General features: G+C 34.7%; 1 protein-coding gene across 1 annotated transcript in view; it reads left to right on the top strand.

Annotated features, from left to right (window-relative positions):
* WASL (WASP like actin nucleation promoting factor) overlaps positions 1 to 18,622 on the top strand; it is a 68,224-nt gene that overhangs the window by 46,001 nt on the left and 3,601 nt on the right. Inside the window, exons 6-10 of the mRNA XM_003261267.4 lie at positions 7,164 to 7,332; positions 8,051 to 8,093; positions 9,053 to 9,206; positions 11,047 to 11,567; positions 14,732 to 14,840. Coding sequence (XP_003261315.1) covers positions 7,164 to 7,332; positions 8,051 to 8,093; positions 9,053 to 9,206; positions 11,047 to 11,567; positions 14,732 to 14,840 — 996 coding nt within the window. The remainder of the gene's footprint in view (positions 1 to 7,163; positions 7,333 to 8,050; positions 8,094 to 9,052; positions 9,207 to 11,046; positions 11,568 to 14,731; positions 14,841 to 18,622) is intronic.

Genomic DNA, 18,622 nt, shown 5'->3' with positions numbered 1-18,622 from the left:
TGGAGAGAGAGGATCTATGGGTTTAATTATATTTAAATGAGGTCCCTGACTCTATGAAGGTAAAGAACCATTCTCCAGGACACTTTGTTATGATAGAGAAAATGGCTGCTTTTTAAAAGCATATCTCAAATCCTCTTATCAGAACCTAGAATGATTATTCAAGGAAAACTTACGTAATACGAAGTTCTTAATATATGACAGCTATTGGTGATTGTTGGGGTTTGTTTCTTTTAAACAGATATGTTGCCTTTTGATTTTGTCCTTAAATTTCTTTTCCTGATACAGAAACATGAACCAAATGTTGCTGTGTTAAATTCTGGGTTATTTACCTTATTATTAATTTTTTAAATGCCTGACTACCTTCAGTAGTGCTTAACAGGTACCAAATATTGTATAGTTTCACTTTTTCTTTTGAATAGAAATATTAATACTTTTTAGGGCTGTTATGGGGATTGAAGTAATCAAAGCTTAACATAGTGCTTAATAAATACTAGTTATTCTGATGAAGATGATGACAACAATAATAATAGCAACTACTAGTTAATGATCTTTTACTACCTGCCAGGCACTGTTCAGCAACCTTCTGAAGTAGCTCCTATTATCTCTTTTATAGATAAGGAAACTGAGGCACAGACAGGTAACTTGCTCAAGGTCTCATAACTAGTAAGTAGTGAAGCAAGATTCAGCATCAGATGATTTGACTCTAGAGCCTGGCCCCTTAACCACTATGTTATGTCAAGATGATTTTGAAGGCAAAACTGAGACACAGGGTAAATATCATGTCTCAGGATATATAAATTGGTACATGGCAGAGGCAAAAGAAACAGAAGCAGCTGAGTTACAGGTTGCTCATCTGTGAACTTTTGATGTAGTATTAGAAATTTTCCTTGATATAAGCCTAGTATTTCAACCTTTTTGAATTTGTTACATTATTTTGAGTTTGGAGAGTATATACAGTATTGAGTACCAATGGAGAAGACTTTCTAGTGGTGTCATCAAAACACTTTGGGGAAAGTAACCCCATATTTTAAAGTGTAGATGCTGTAGAAATAATAAAATTAAGGTTGTAAATACATGTATCCATGTTGGATCAGTTCCAGGATCCCCCCATATATACAAAACTTCATTGATACTCAAGTCTGCGATACAAATGACATAGTATTTGCATATGACTACAGATTCTCCTATATGCTTTAAATCCTCTATAGAGTACTCATAATACCTAATACAGTGTAAGTGCTGGGTACATTTGATCTTAGCCAAGAGGCTGAGAAGCAATGCTGGGTAAATAGTTGTTATACTGTATTGTCTGGGGAATAATAGCAGGAATGGTCTGTACATGTTCGGAACAGATGAACCCATCTGTTTTTATTTTTAATCCACAGTTGGTCGAATCCATGGATGTGGAATGCATGGATATGGAACTGTGAATATGGAGGGCTGAACATTTACAAAATGAATTTCTGAAGAGGCACCTAGTTTCCATGAATAGATAGAATTTGAAAATTCTTTATGTAACAGTGGTGTGTCATAATTTTATTACCCCTACTAAGAGACCCACTTAGAATTAAATGTAGTTTCAGGCCAGGTGCAGTGGCTCTCGCCTGTAATCCCAGCACTTTGGGAGGCTGAGGCAGGCAGATCACCTGAGGTCAGGAGTTCAAGACCAGCCTGGCCAACATAACGAAACCCTGTCTCTATTAAAAGTACAAAAATTAGCTGGGCATGGTGGCGCGTGCCTGTAATCCCAGCTACTCGGGAGGCTGAGGCAGGAGAATTGCTTGAACCCAGAAGGCAGAGGTTGCAGTGAGCCAAGATCACATCATTCATTGCACTCCAGCCTGGGCAAAAAGAGGAAGACTTCGTCTCAAAAAAAAAAAAAAGAATTAAATGTAGTTTCTTTCTCTGAGTTGGCTATTGGTTTTAAATCTTTAGTTTTAATCATTTGGCTCAGTGGTTTAGTGGTTTCAGACTTCTTTCATTAAATAAATGGAGGGATTTTTTTTTTTTAATAGTGTTGTTAAAGGACAAAATTATACAGCACGTATTGCCAATATTTGTATACTTATAAAATATACATATAATATGGAATTAATATATTAATACACAAAGAATGAAATAAATAATTATTAATACAAGTTGTAATATTTTAAAACTGCTTTACATTCAACTATCTTGCTTTCCCCACTAAATGGAGACCACTGTTTGGGAGGCAGCATTATTACTTTACTGTATTTGGTGCACCACCACTAGGTGGCAGTGGGCCCCTGGACCATGTCCTCCAGTAGCTATGCAGGTGCTTTGTCTCAGATCCTTATTTAGATTATCAGTTTACCACATCTTTTCACATTTTAATTATTAAAAAGATACTTTATGTAGAATTTACATACATTCCGAAAATGCAATTCAGTATCTTCCTCACTCCTAATTTCTTTATTGGTCAGTCTCACATTTTAGCATATATGCTTTCCAATGATTTGTTCTCAGCTTCGTGATGCTTGACATCAGAGGCCTCTAGGCCACCTGTTTTTCAGCTGTTTTCCTTGGTGAGGCTTCTTTGCTTCTTATGTAATTAATGGGAAACTTGAGTTCTTTTAGATTTAAAATTAACTAGACATGTCTGTTCACAAGAACATTTAAAAACCTTTTCCTGCAACAGTTGTCCTTAATCAGAAGGAGATAAGTTGTCATTTGTTTTTTGAAAAAGAAGGAAAACAGCCCGCCTTCATTATATGTTTACATAGTAGTTCTTAGGATGAGTGTAATTTCATAAATGGAATAATTAATTAAACTTTAGTAGAAATGAGTACATACATCTGTTACTAAATCTTTCATATACTTTATGTTGTTTAAAAAATGGCTCTATACCTTAAACAGGTTATCACTTTTTTTAGTGTGTCGCTTGAAACAAATACTTAATTTGGCTTTAGAATACCATTTTAAACTTATTTCCTAACATCTTCAGACCCTAAAGTAAATAACCATTGTCAACAGAAATAACCAAGTACCTAACCTCTTGAATGTATAGAAATCCATTTTTTTCTAAATTCTGTAAGTTGTTAGTAAATATTTATTGAATAATGAATTGTTGGACCACAGACCAAGAAAACTGATAAATTGGCAAACAAAGAATGTATTATGGCATTTGTAAAAGTAGCAGTGTTATCCACCTTGTACTTTGACTTTTGTGTAAGAGGTATAAGAGGTAGAATAGTTGGCTGGGCACAGTAGCTCACGCCTGTAATCCCAGCACTTTGGGAGGCCGAGACAGGTGGATCATGAGGTCAGGAGATCAAGACCATCCTGGCTAATACGATGAAACCCCATTTCTCCTAAAATATGAAAAATTAGCCAGGCTTAGTGGTACGCACCTGTAGTCCCAGCTACCTGGGAGGCTGAGGCAGGAGAATCACTTGAACCCGGGAGGCGAAGGTTGCAGTGAGCCGAGATGGCGCCATTGCACTCCAGCCTGGGCGAGAGAGCAAGACTCCATCTCAAAAAAAAAAAAAAATAAAAGAAGTAAAATAGTTAATTGGAAGGGTAGTGGACTAGGAACCAAGATACCAGAATACACCTTTGCTTCTGTCACTAATCATATGACTTTATAAAGATCACCTGACTCTTACTGTCCTTCATTTTCATTAATAAAATGAAAGGCGATTTTGAAAAGAAACTCTAATTTCCCATCTAATACTAATTTTCTATATATCTCCATTATATGGATTTTTCTTTATAGGCTTACTTAATGTATTAACTAGTACTAATGAAATTCGTCTATAATGACTTAAAGAGATAATGTTGATGCATAATAATATATTCATGTCTGATTTTTGGGTAGAGGAAGAGGGGAAACACACAGTCTGATTACGATATGAGTTAAACATTGTTACTTGTTTCACATATCACTTACATTTTGTTCCTATCTTCATTCTTGAATCTTCCTCAGAGACAGCTGAATTACTTTCTCTAGTGAGTTATAAATCAAGGTTATATGAAGCTGATTTTTCAAAAATGTACTAGCTTGGATAATTTAAATCATTAAACTTAACTTTATCCAACTGTATTTCCATGCTACTAGTCGTCTATAGTATAATAGATGGCTTTTATATAAGCTAAAGTGGCAGAAAATATTTTTGTTGTTTTCTGTTTTTATATTTTACTGGTGAGTCTGATTGTTTATAGTTGCTATTTGAATACTTAGTTCAGGAAAAGTCATATGAGTGAAGACAGTGCCTAATTCTTTTTTTTTTTTTTTTTTTTCTTTTTTGAGACGGGGTCTTGCTCTGTTGCCCGGGCTGGAGTCAGTGGCGCAATCTCAGCTCACTGCAACCTCTGTCTCCCAGGTTCAAGTGATTCTCCTGCCTCAGCCTCCTGAGTAGCAGGGATTATAGGCATGCACCATCATGCCCGGCTAATTTTTGTATTTTATTAGAGGCGTGGTTTCACCATATTGGCCAGGCTAGTGTGGAACTCCTGACTTCATGATCCGTCCGCCTTGGCCTTCCAAAGTGCTGGGATTACAGGCGTGAGCCACTGTGCCTGGCCAGGGAGTACCTAATTCTGATACTCCTAATTCTGTCTTAATTCTTAAATTTTGTTAAGATATAAAGATAAGAAACTAAAAGTAATTTGTAGCATCCTTATTGTGGATGGTGTTGCTGATACTGACTGGTAAAGATAAGCGAGAGGGCAGAAAGGGAAGAATGAGAAGTAAAAGCAGACCACCAGATAAGTCTGTGAAGGTCTGAGTGTAACCCCAATTCAACCCTCTAGCCCCCACATTCTGGATATTCTCAGTAAGTCCTTTATTTTGTACAACTACATAAATGCCAAAATCTGATACCTGAGCAAATTTGAAAATTCACATCCTAATCAGCCTTTCAGGTCATTCTGTACTGCTTAACTCACCTTTACTTACCGATCTAGTTATTTTTCAGATTATTCCTGGGCACTGAAAAAGCTTTTAATGATTTTATCCATATTATTCAGTAGCTCTCATTTTTCCCAAAAACTATTTCTTACCCATATCAGCAACTTCCTATGGAATTTTTGAAAGAAATTGTAGCTAAAACTTTAGGATTATTAACATATATAAATAGAATTTGAATATTAAGGGAAAAGAGTTGAATTTTGGTGATATTGAAGCACTTTGGGAGGCCGAGGCGGGTGGATCACGAGGTCAGGAGATCGAGACCATCCTGGCTAACACAGTGAAACCCCGTCTCTACTAAAAATACAAAAAATTAGCCGGGCGAGATGGCGGGCGCCTGTAGTCCCAGCTACTCGGGAGGCTGAGGCAGGAGAATGGCGTGAACCCCGGGGGGCGGAGCCTGCAGTGAGCCGAGATTGCGCCACTGCACTCCAGCCTGGGCGACAGCGAGACTCTGCCTCAAAAAAAAAAAAAAAAAAATATATATATATATATATATACCTTTCCAAATTAATTACTTTTTTGATAAGGTGACATGGCTTTCATAAATTTGTTTTAGTTTTATTTTATCTTTAATAGTAGAGTTGGGAGAAAATAGGGTATATACAATTTACCCATGTAAATAAACCTTTTTTTTTTTTCCCAGATAATTTTAGTAAGTAGGATACGTTGGCAGTTTGGGGCATAATTAAAGAATTACAGTCAAATTGGATTTTAAGGATCACCTAATGTACATTAGCCTTGAGATTTCTATTTGCCATTTATTGATTATGTTGGGGATCCCCAAGACCATCCTCAGAGGTGGTGATTCACCAGAAGGACTTAGAGGACTTAATATATAGCTGTACTCATGGCAAACATTTATTACAGTGAAAACACATGTAAAACAAAATCAGCAAAGGGAAAGACACGTGGGATGAAGTTCATAAAAAAAACCACACACGAGTTTCCAAGAGTTCTCACAGAGGTTCCACCTAATTCCTCCAATAATGAATTGTGACAACATGTGAAATGTTGTCTAAAGGAAAAGCGTGACACTTGGTGCCCAGGGTTTTTGTTGGGGGCTAGTTACATAGGTCTCCCCTGCCTTACACTTACCAAGATTCCAGACTCCCAGAAGGAAAGTAAATGTTGAACATAAACTGCATTGTTAGCACAAACAATTTAGACACAATAAGCCTACCTTATCAGGGAATAGTGGGAGCCCTCTTGAAATCCAGCTTCCCAAATGGTCAACTGAGGGCCAACCTTGCAAGTGGTCCTTTCTAAGAAGAGCAGTCTAAAGTGTGCTGTGTTAAACTCTTTTCTACACAACGATGATAGTATTTCATACGTTTTGGAAGTGGTCGTTAATGTAGTCACCTCAGAGGAACTTGGTCTCAAAGGAGGATTTGTCAGAGAACCATATATAAAAATAGGCTCTCTAAGGAACACGTGTTGCCCTTTAGTTGAATTTTTAAGAAATTTTTCATTTGAATGCTCCACATTCAGACTTTCATACTTTTAAGATCAAGAATTTTATTTTGAATTGTAAGACAAGTTTTGTGCTACATTTAGTACCACTTCTGAAGATACTATTAATAATGTGGAAAGATGCCTTTGACATTTTTACTGTTGATTCTTGCACAAGATGAGTGCTTTAAGAATTTTTGCATTTTAAATTTTTAAATTCTATACTTCTGATAGTCAAGGTGTATGCGTGCTGGTCGGGAAAATATCGTTTGACATAAGTATGCCAGTTTTGGAAAAAATGGTAGTAATAATTTTAAGTACCGTTTTTCTTCTTGGCTAATAAAGTTGAAACAAAGACTTAAGCCTGTATTTCTTTGTTAAATTTAAAACAAAAATAGATACTTTACTTTCTTTATCCTTGTTACAAGATATGTTTCACTTTACTATTGAGCAATGTGTTGGGTATGAGGCTATTATAATCAACATTTAAGAGATTAATTATATTTAAATTCTACCTGGAAGTTCATATTCTTTATGAAATTTAATTGTATAAAAATATAAGTTTGCTTTGAAATAGTGCATCTACGCTAATTTCTTCAAGAACTTACAGGTTTTAGAAATTTAGGCAGCACTTTATGAAAAAAATGTAGAAGTTTAAAATATAAATAATTTATAATGAAGTGATCCTATTTCAGAAAAAGTATTTAAATTGTAAATTATGATTGTCTATCATTGTTATCTTAAATTATACCCCTTTTATATAATTTGGTTTTATTTGCAGGTCCTAATCTACCCATGGCTACAGTTGATATAAAAAATCCAGAAATCACAACAAATAGATTTTATGGTCCACAAGTCAACAACATCTCCCATACCAAAGAAAAGAAGAAAGGAAAAGCTAAAAAGAAGAGATTAACCAAGGCAGATATAGGAACACCAAGCAATTTCCAGTAAGACAGTTCTTTTGTTGTTCTTATCTTCACTTTTGATTTATTCATTGCTGTTCTTGATTTTTAACTTATTAGAAAATTTTCTTTTCTTTTCGGGAGGGTGTGTACATTCATCACTTGGATACCATCTTAATTATGCACTTTATTGGCGTTTTTTTTTTTTTTTTTTTAAGGCAGCTGCTCAATAGACGTTCTTGGAATCTTACAGTTTATTTACTTTTTCAACTATGAGAAAAGAAAAATTAGATAAAGTTGTTTCTTCAACTAATTATTGGACATAAAAATGATTTCTCACTTTGCTCTAAAAATAGCATTTAGAAATTGTTTACAGATACTGCCTAGGGGCAGTAAAACCCTTTGGTATTTATATAACATATTTCAAGCATTTTCATATGCATTATTTTATTAGCTCATGAAACCCCTATCCCGTCATATATATAATGCTTGGACTCTTATGCTAATTTGACAATTAAGGAAATAGATGCTCAGAGAGATTGTACAAAATTTTTAAGTTTCAGTTAGTAGCAGAGTCAGGGCTAGAATCCTGTTCTTCTGACTCCTTGTACATAGTTTTTATCACAATATGGTTATGTCTGTGAGAACTGTTAGTTCAGGCCAAAATTTCAAAGCCAAATGTAGATTGTATTTCATATATATTGTGTTTATAATGCCCTTTATGCATTTTGTTTTTCTATTTTTTTTCTATTTTCTACTTTAGGCACATTGGACATGTTGGTTGGGATCCAAATACAGGCTTTGATGTAAGTATGTTTTCAAGTCATATACGTTATAACTCTGTGGAAATGTATTGGCCTATTTTAGATTTTTATTTTTTTATCATTTTTGTGCTTTCTAGTGTCTATTTGAATGTGCTTGTGTTTTATGTATGTATACGACTGAGGTTTAAAACCATATTATTGTTCTGTCATTCATGGCTAAGTCTCTGAAGACATAGACTGAGGTTTTGTGTACCTTGGCTTTATACACTGTATAAATAAAATCCTTGTGCTTTGAAAGCCAAGAGAAGAAAATCATTTCTACCAAGTGATAATTTCAGGGGAATGTATACCAAATTACTAGAAAGTAGTATAATCAAATTCTGAATATTCAGTTGTTGAATTCTCTAGATCTTTATATTCTCCTGTTCTTTTTGGCAGTTTTGCCGTTGTTTTATAGCACTGTGAAACTGCTGGCGAAAATTAATCAGCGTTTGGATACATTATTTTAAAGAGATACTACTTGTGATTGGAGTAAAAAATCTTTTTGGTTATTTTTGTTATAGCTACAGTGTTAACCCTACAAACATACTGAGCACCTCTTTGTGCTGGGCATTGTGCAAGGTGCTTGGGATTACAGGAAGATCCTTGTTCTCAGATTTTCAAATTAATTTCCTTTTTTTGTGTTTATTCCTGATTTTTACATACTTACTTAGGACAAGGTAGAATAAATGAGCATTGGAGATGTCTGAATCATGAATAGGCTAATAGAAATCTAAATGAGATGCCCTCTTTTTGAAGGCAGGGAACGAAAAGGAACAATAAGAAAATAGGGAATCTATCCAGTTTTTTTTAAATAAAATATTTGAGTTAGCATATAAGTAATATAAGCATGTTAAAAGTTTAGGCAAAATAATTTCAGAAAGACACAGATGAGACTTAAAATTATGTTTTTTTTTTAATTGGGATATATTTTTATAGTTAGCAGTTACTTTCTTTTGTAGCTGAATAATTTGGATCCAGAATTGAAGAATCTTTTCGATATGTGTGGAATCTCAGAGGCACAACTTAAAGACAGAGAAACATCAAAAGTTATATATGACTTTATTGAAAAAACAGGAGGTGTTGAAGCTGTTAAAAATGAACTGCGAAGGCAAGGTAACTTTTATCTCTATTCAGCATTCTGTTTTGTTTTAATCTTTTGAGGTCAGTTTCATGGAAAGCAGTTACATTCATACATGTGAACCCTTCCTTCAGCAGAATGTTGAAGTTTATGGACAACTAATGTGGCCCATCACACTATGTCTTAACATTATTTTATTATAACTAAAAAACTTTACAAGGTTTTATTAAGTCTTTATTCATAAAAATCCATACAAAATCTTCCAGCTATTCTATTTTAAAGTAAAAACTTATAGTTGCCTAAATGTTTTACTTAAGGAATCCTATAAACCAGATTTTATTGTAATTCAGAAGTAGTAATTTAAATATAATCACTTTTTAATTAGTAATACATGCATTTTCAGAATGTAAATAATGTAAACTTTCTATTTTGAAATACAAATCCTTTTTCTTGGATAAAATATAAAATTTTCTTTTGTACCTGAGAGCACAATTTATAACCTTTTAAGATTTGATATTTATTTTAAAGGGCCTCGTATTTCAGTTTTGTCTTAATAATTATCACAGTAAAATGCAGATAAAATACTCTAAATGTTCCAATATAACAGTCATCTCTTTGCTACCTTATTAGGACTGCTTTCTTTTCTTCTTGCTGGCTTTTGCATACTGATAATATTGTAGTTAAGCAAAAGCTCTGGTTAAAACATTCTTCTGAAGAACTTAACTATCATTTTAAATTAGGCATTTGGTTTACTTATGTCTTTTTTATTGCCAGTGTTCATTTAAACTTTGATTGATAGATTGACTTATATAGTTCATAAACATTATTATGCCAGTACTGGTCTCAGGATATTTAGATGTAAAGGATTCTCATGCCTCAGCCACCCAAGTAACTGAGATTACAGGCATGCACCACTACACCCTGCTAATTTTTATATTTTTAATAGAAATGGGGTTTTCCCATGTTAGCAAGGTTGGTCTCAAACTCTTGGCCTCAAGTGATCCTCCCGCTTTGGCCTCCCAAAGTGCTGGGATTACAGGCATGAGCCACCATGCTCAGCCAAGTTTATTTTTCTGTTATATCTTACATTTTCACTGATGTAGAATAAGACTGCTAATATCATGACTACTAGAATAATAGTAATTTTTGTTGATAACTTTAATTTTGCAGCGTATAGAAATTCTCAGTTAATTTCTTAGTAACCAGTTCATGTCTCTGGAATAAGTAATTGAGCATTTCAGTGAAGCTACCAGCCTCCCATAATGCCATTACTAGAATTGCAGACAATTTTTAGAGATACAGACATTATACTATAAAAGTACAAATGTGAATTAAATGACAAAGTCTTACATTTTGAAAGAAAAGCATTATATTTGGGCCTTAGTGCAGATTAATATGAATGAATTCTATTAAGCTATGCTACACTATAATTCTGAATGTGAATTGATTTTATTTAAAAAAAACAAGTGTACTTGATTCTTTTTTAAAGAGGGAAGGTATTTGTTTTTATTAAAATGTAAAATAATGCTAATTAACAAAATGTTTAATTTCATTGATATATTTTGTTATTATTTTGTAAAGTAGAAAATGTTTATTCCCCTTACTTTCAGAACTGGTACTAATTCCTAAAAAGTAAACTATTCTGTTTTAGCTCATATTTTTTTAAGAACCAATAAGAAAGTGATCTTTAGGCTGATAATTCTCAAAAAAAATTGTGAGATATCATCTGTGCTCAGGTATCTTTGTAAAATAAAATGCAAAGATGAGACCCTTTTTTGATATTATTTGATTTTTATACATGTTAAAATGAATTACTTTTCAATATGATGTTTATGAGAAGAAAAAAGCATACCTTTTTTTCTGTTTGCATTTCAGCACCACCACCTCCACCACCATCAAGGGGAGGGCCACCTCCTCCTCCTCCCCCTCCACACAACTCAGGTCCTCCTCCTCCTCCTGCCAGGGGAAGAGGCGCTCCTCCCCCACCACCTTCAAGAGCTCCCACAGCTGCACCTCCACCACCGCCTCCTTCCAGGCCAAGTGTAGCAGTCCCTCCACCACCACCAAATAGGATGTACCCTCCTCCACCTCCAGCCCTTCCCTCCTCAGCACCTTCAGGGCCTCCACCACCACCTCCATCTGTGTTGGGGGTAGGGCCAGTGGCACCACCCCCACCGCCTCCACCTCCACCTCCACCTGGGCCACCGCCCCCCGCTGGCCTGCCTTCTGATGGGGACCATCAGGTTCCAACTACTGCAGGAAACAAAGCAGCTCTTTTAGATCAAATTAGAGAGGGTGCTCAGCTAAAAAAAGTGGAGCAGAACAGTCGGCCAGTGTCCTGCTCTGGACGAGATGCACTGTTAGACCAGATACGACAGGGTATCCAACTAAAGTCTGTAAGTAAGCTTTTTTTTTTTTTCATTTTAGATCCTCTATCATAATGGAATTTTAAAGTAATTTATTGAAAGACATTTTTGAAAAGTGTATTCTTTTTTTTCTCTTGCTAATTCATTCTTAACCCTATAAATTTAAAAATACTTTTACATGCAATGACATGCACAAATTTTTAATTCAGCTTTGATACATCTCTATAGCCATGTAACCCATATCTCTATATCCAAATGTAGGGTATTTCTATCACCCCAGAAGGTTTTCTCATACCTCTTCCCAGTTAATTTTTCCATAAACAATCACTGATCTAATCACCATAGATTAGTTTTACCTATTCTAGAACTTCATATGAATGGAATTTTACAGGATGTTTGCAATTCATTGTTCTAGACTTTGCTTTCAAATAAAAGGTACTTTAAAGAAAAATCCTTATTAAGCTATGAGAATTAAAAATAGCCCTACTTGAAACCAATTGCGATCACCTTAGGAAATCTAAACCCGTAGCTTTATGAAAATTAAATCATGTTCCAAAGTTTTCACGTTCTAAAATTTAGATTAGTAGAGAATCAGACTAAAAAAAATTGAAAGAGTTGTAATAGAATTTCTGACAGTGATGGCAAATATATTTAGGATTATCTGATTTGGATGAGGTAATCATTTAATCTTACAGGTCATTTAATCTTCTAGAGTTCAGCAAACATTTTTCTATAAAAGATCAGGTAGTAAAATTTTAGGCTTATATAGGCAATATGGCCTCTTGTGACCACTTAGCTTTGCTGTTTTACCACAGAAGCACCACAGACAATACATAAATGAATGGACATTCTTGTGTTCTATAAAACTGTATTTGGACACTGAAATTTGAATTTTATATAACTTTCACATATCAAAATATTTTCTTTCAGCCATTTAAAAATGTAAAAATCAAGCTTAGTTTTTAGATAGTTTAAAAAAAAAAATCCAAGAACAGGCCAGATTTGGCCCATGAGCTCTAGTTTGCTGACTCCTATCCTAGAACCTAACCTGTCTACATTTACATACTTCTTTTGGAGCGTTTTATAACATGTTCTCCAGGACTTCAGGCAGGTCATGGATGATACAGTTTTTCTGTGAAGTAAATGGAGTTGACAGAGGATGTTTTAATTGATAATTATTTCCCAGTATAGGAATTAAAGTAACTTTCTAGATCTCAGAAACTGTCTAAAAGGAGAGTAATAGATAGGAAGCACAACTAATTGAATGAAAACATGTAAACATTAGCATAGATTTAAGAAGACTCTGATCTTTAAAATATATCTAGGTCTTTACATGTATTCAGGATGACACTTAAACCTATGAACAATCATCTCTGTTCTCTTTCCCCATTTAGATCAGACTAAAGGCCTGTCAAGAGCACTTGAAGAACTTTAAAGAGTGGTTAGTGGGGAGAATTAATGTCAAAATGACCACAGCCCAGCTTTTACCTTGGAATTTCTGCTAGTTCCTGTGTCATTCTCATTCCCGTAACTCTCACTCCTAACCCACCTTTTTGTTTTCCCTTTTCTATTTCCTTTTCACAAACCAACTTTTGTTTCTTTCTCTCATTTAGCTATAATAAGGTGATTTTAAATTTTTAATGAATAAAGTTGTATCCTCATTTATTTTAAAAAGTTTTAAGAGTTAAATTTGTTTGCTTTCTGCATAACTTTCTCCCATGCCAATGCTCCCTTTCTTTCCATATTTTCTATTCTAAGTGTTGGATGGGGGCCATTTTTATCCTAAATAATCACTTTCCTTTTGATTGCATTTATTGCAATCATAGAGTGCATAATCAGTGAACTATTGGCATGTTATACATGTAATCTGAGTTCGTTGTTTTTTTAAAAAAACCATTTTGTGGTTGAAATTTCTATGTCTATGTTTCTTTAAATTTTTTGAGTAAATCATCAATTTATTCTGTGATGAATATGATTAACATAAAACCATAGATTTACTTTAAAGAGCTAGTAGGAGGTATTAAATACTCACATATATTTTTGAATTCCATGGTTTCAGTACCTCAAATAATACCTTGTTCAAGTAAGCACTTCAAAAAATGTGTTTGATGAGAGTGTGCTCACTTCTGCTTTGTGCTCTCTGCTTTACATTATCACATTGCTTAAAGGTAGTCTAAATGTCCCTACCGCTGTTGTACCTCCTTGAGAGCCTTGTGCAGAAATACAAAGCTCTGAGACTCTGTTATCTTTCTTCATTTGTGATACTTCTATACTGGAAATAGTTAATACATAATGTTTAAAGCCAAAATACTAAGGAGTGAATCTGTATCTTAGGGGGAACCACTTTGAATTTTTTTAAAAAAGGTGTTTACTCCAGAAAGAACAAGGAGTATTAGAGGAAGAATTGTACAGATCAAAATGGAAAGTTTGTCTTAATAAAATAATTGTCTTTGGGAAATGATTAAGAATTTCAAAAATATATATTATATATATGTATGTATTAAAACATAGGTAATTATTTAGTACAGCTGTGCTGTTTCATCTTTAATTATAATTTTTTTTTTTTCCTGAATGCACTTTAGCACAGATGGAATTACTTCAGTTAGGGATTGTTACTTGCCTAGTGAGGCAGGTACATTTTGAAAGTTGCTCAACTCAATCTCCTTAAAAAGAAATTATATACTATGAGAAAAGAGGTTCATTTTGAAGGTATAAATATAACATAAAGGTGTAAAGCTGAATTTTTTTAGGCAAATAAGTTTCTACCGTTGTTTTTCAGTATCTTCAGTGTGCTTCCCACATAACAACTCTGGAGTCTAAATATTACCCTCTGTTTATAACATGAAGTCCCTTGATAATAGCTTTAAAGTTGATCATCTAAGTCTGTGTGTGCTGGAATAAACAGAAGTAACCCAGCAAGTATTATTCAGGAGAGGGTTTGTTATCTGAACATAAACATAGATTTGGAAATGTATTGTTGGCTTATACATGAAGATGGAAAGGAAATATTTTTGAATAATATCTTTAAGGCAGCAGTTTGTTTCTTGTTAATTTAATCTTGTCCTGCACTTGCCAGTTTGATACCTTTTTTGTCTTTTACAGTAAGAAGTGATTCTAAGAAAGTAGGACTTTCTGGAGACAAAGATTCTTTGCTAAGGATTTATTACTGAGTTTTGCTAACTTTCTTTTCCAAGGTGTCTGATGGCCAAGAGTCTACACCACCAACACCTGCACCCACTTCAGGAATTGTGGGTGCATTAATGGAAGTGATGCAGAAAAGGAGCAAAGCCATTCATTCTTCAGGTAGAGAGAGAGAGAGAGAGTGTGTGTGCGTGTGTGTTTAATAAATTTGAATGTTTGACGTTCTGTTATTTTTATGACTGTGTTTGCTAGCTTTCTCTCTGCTAATTGAGTAACTACTGATGTGGGCTCTAGGGTATATTTTAAAAAGTTGTCACGTCTGTGACTAGTCTCTCTGAGACTTAACAAATGCAACACCACCACAGCCATAGCCATAAATTGAAAGAACAGCTTTGGGGATATTGACAGTTTTGTTTCCTATATCAGGAAATGCTAATAGACTACCTAGCAAACAACCTTTAAACAAAGCTTGAGATTTTTAGATCTTATTCCTGTGACATTACTGTGACATAAACAATTCAGGGCCGGGTACGGTGACTCACACATGTAATCCCAGCACTTTGGGAGGCCGAGGCGGGTGGATCACCTGAGCTCGGGAGTTCGAGACCAGCCTGGCCAACATGGAGAAACTCCATCTCTACTAAAAATACAAAAAAATTAGCCGGCGTGGTGGCGCATGCCTGTAATTCCAGCTACTCGCGAGGCTGAGGCAGGAGAATTGCTTGAACCTGGGAGGCAGAGGTTGTGGTGAGCCAAGATCGCACCATTGCACTCCAACCTGGGCCACAAGAGCAAAACTTTGTCTCAAAAATAAAATAAATAAATAATAAAAATAAAAATAAATTGGGCCATTTACCTCATCTGTGAGGATTAGGGCTAAGAATTTAAGTAATTTTTACTGTTTCTAGAGTTTGCTAAAGAATACTAACTTTTTAAACCTTTCTTTTTCATTTTCTAAAAGGTTGATTTGAACAAACCAGTGCCTATTCTGAGGTTATTATTAAACATATACATACCACCATATAAATGAATATTGCTTTAAAGAAAGAACAAGAATGTGAGTTTTGCTGATTGGAGTGGTTGAGGTTTGCTAAATAGCTTTTCCAACATGATGTACTAGAATCAGATCTTTCTTCTTATTAGATTTATTTAATCTCTGTGAGCCTCAGTTTCTTGTTTGTTACATTCAGAGAACTCATGAAGCATATAGATGTGAGAATTAAATAGTATGTCACTAATCAACAGATTGCCTAGCACATAGTAGGTGCCCAATAAATGTTACCTTCCTTTTGTTTCTCTGTAAGGATGTGCATGTTTTAAGATCCTTGAGCAATGTTTGTTTTCCTTAAATAGGCATATTTGTACCTACCCTCCATTCCAGAGATAGAGGTAAATATTTATTGTGGAATAATAATAACATTTTAACAAAAAAAAAAAGTCCCTGCCTTCATTGACATGCATTAGGTCTAATGAGAGAGAGAGAGAGACAAGCAATAAACAAAGCAAACTAGAAAAACATATAGTATGTTAAATGGTGACATGAACTAAGGACAAAAGTCTAACAGAAAAGGGAAATAGGAGCAGACTGTTGAGAGAGGTTCATTTTGAAATGATAAAGGACGATAAGCGACAATAAAGCCTAACTGAGGTGACATTTGAGAAAAGACCAGCAGTTCAGGAAGTGAACCATGTAGAAACTAGGGAAAGTGTATCCGATGAAAAGAACAGAAAATGTAAAGTCTGTGAGGTTGAGAAACAATGAGGAGATCAGGGAGCTTGCAAGGGAGGGAGGGAAAGAATAGTAAGGAATGAAATACAAGAAGTAGTATGAGGCCAGTGGTAAGGCTTTGGAGACCCCTGAAAGTGCACTATCTTTTATTCTGAATGTGATGGGAAGCCATTGGAGGGTTTTTAGCAGAGGTGTAGTAATGATCCAAGCAAGAGGTGATGGAGGCTTGAACCAGGTTTATAATAGCACCAATGAGAAGTGGTTAAATATTAGTTATATTTTGAATGTGGAGATCACTGGGTTTGATGATGGTTTGAAAGTGAAGGTTGAAGAAAAAGAAGAGTGCAAGATGACTCTTGCACAGTTGTTCAAGGTTTTTTTTTTTTTTTTTTTTGAGACGGAGTCTCGCTCTGTTGCCCAGGCTGGAGTGCAGTGGCGCAATCTCGGCTCACTGCAAGCTCCGCCTCCTGGGTTCATGCCTTTCTCCTGCCTCAGCCTCTCCGAGTAGCTGGGACTACAGGCGCCCGCCACCACACCCGGCTAATTTTTTGTATTTTTTGTAGAGACGGGGTTTCACCGTGGTCTCGATCTCCTGACCTCATGATCCGCGCGCCTCGGCCTCCCAAAGTGCTGGGATTACAAGCGTGAGCCACTGTGCCCGGCCTGTTCAAGGTTTTTGACTTGAACAACTGGAAAGGGGAAAGACTTAGGAAGAAAAAGTTTGAGAGGGAAGATTAGGAGTTTGGTTTTACATATTAAATTTGAGATACCTGTTAATTCAACTATAGATGTGGAGTAGGCATTTGGTTATGAGTCTGGAAGTCAGGAGAGGTCTGAATTGTTAAATTGCATGTCAATAGGATATACATAGACACATGGTATTTAAAGTTATGGTTATGTCTATGGTATAGTCTTCTTTAGCAAATTCTAAAAACAGTGAAAATTACCTAAATTCTTAGCCCTAATCCTCACAGATGAGGTAAACTGCCTGAATTTTTTATGTCATAGTGATGTCACAGGAATGAGATCTAAAAATTTCAAGCTTTGTTTAGAGGTTGTTTGCTAGGAAGAGATAAAGAAAGGTCTTCATTCATTCATAAAGAAATGTAAGGCTTCTGTGAACTACATGATTCTGAAAAAGCATTTATTCTATGCTGGTATCTGTGAGTTCTGCTAAATATTTCCCTACAATAAGTGTTTTTTTTAAATAATACATAATAGTCTTGCTAATATAATGAAAATATAGGTTGGTTTTAACTTATTTTCAGACCCATTTATTTTAACTATTAGTATTTCTGTGGTCGTACCTGATGATGGAATTATTAGCTACTTCTTCCTCTTCACCATAGATACTGATAAGTTTCTGTCTTTTGTCACTCTGCAATGCCAGCATAGTCAGGTGTCTTTGATGCTTTTCATCCAGGTAAATTTTGTGAAGCATGTCTAGCAAAATCTGGTAGCAAATTATTTCCCTTGCTAGAAAAGTAAACAGAAATTAACAAGACTCAATTGAACTTTCCAAATAAATTCTGCGACAATTTAGAGCTGACCATCAGACTTAAATAAATAAATAATAAGTAATTATTGTTTTAAAAGTAACAACTTAATTTAGGGCTAAGAGAAGATAACATTGCCTCTCTTGGGCTTCTGTTAATTTTCAAGTTCTAATACTAGAGCTCCAGTACTTCTTCAAATACTACCTTCACACAATCAATTTTACATGAGAAAAATAGAAGAAAAAGATTGTTCTGTGTTCTGTACATGTAACCCACACGTATGTCACGTAGTCTTACTGACTCTTTATCATTATCAAGTACAATTACTCATCTGCTGTCCCACTTTATATACTTGGCCTTCATGGGTCCTATATATATATTTATATACATATTTATATATATTTATATATTTATATATAGGTATATGTGTTTATGTTTATATATAGGTATATATATTTATACATATTTTATATATAGGTATATAAAGAGGTTAAATATGGAAAGTCAGTATAATATAGAAGTATGCTTATGAAATCTGATGACATCTAAATATTCCTTCAACAAATATTTATTGAACAGCTGATGTGTAGTGCTGTTTTGGTGTTGAGGATACAGTGAAAAATAATATAGGCAAGATCCCTGCTGTCATGGAGCTTAATAAAGTACAATAATTTTAGATATTAGCAAGTGATATGAGGAAAATAAAATGGGATAGGCAG

Source organism: Nomascus leucogenys, chromosome 13 (assembly GCF_006542625.1).
Source record: "Nomascus leucogenys isolate Asia chromosome 13, Asia_NLE_v1, whole genome shotgun sequence".
Taxonomy (NCBI): Eukaryota; Metazoa; Chordata; class Mammalia; order Primates; family Hylobatidae; genus Nomascus; species Nomascus leucogenys.
Note: the sequence above shows the minus strand (reverse complement) of the source record. Positions and strands in the feature narration are given on the sequence as shown.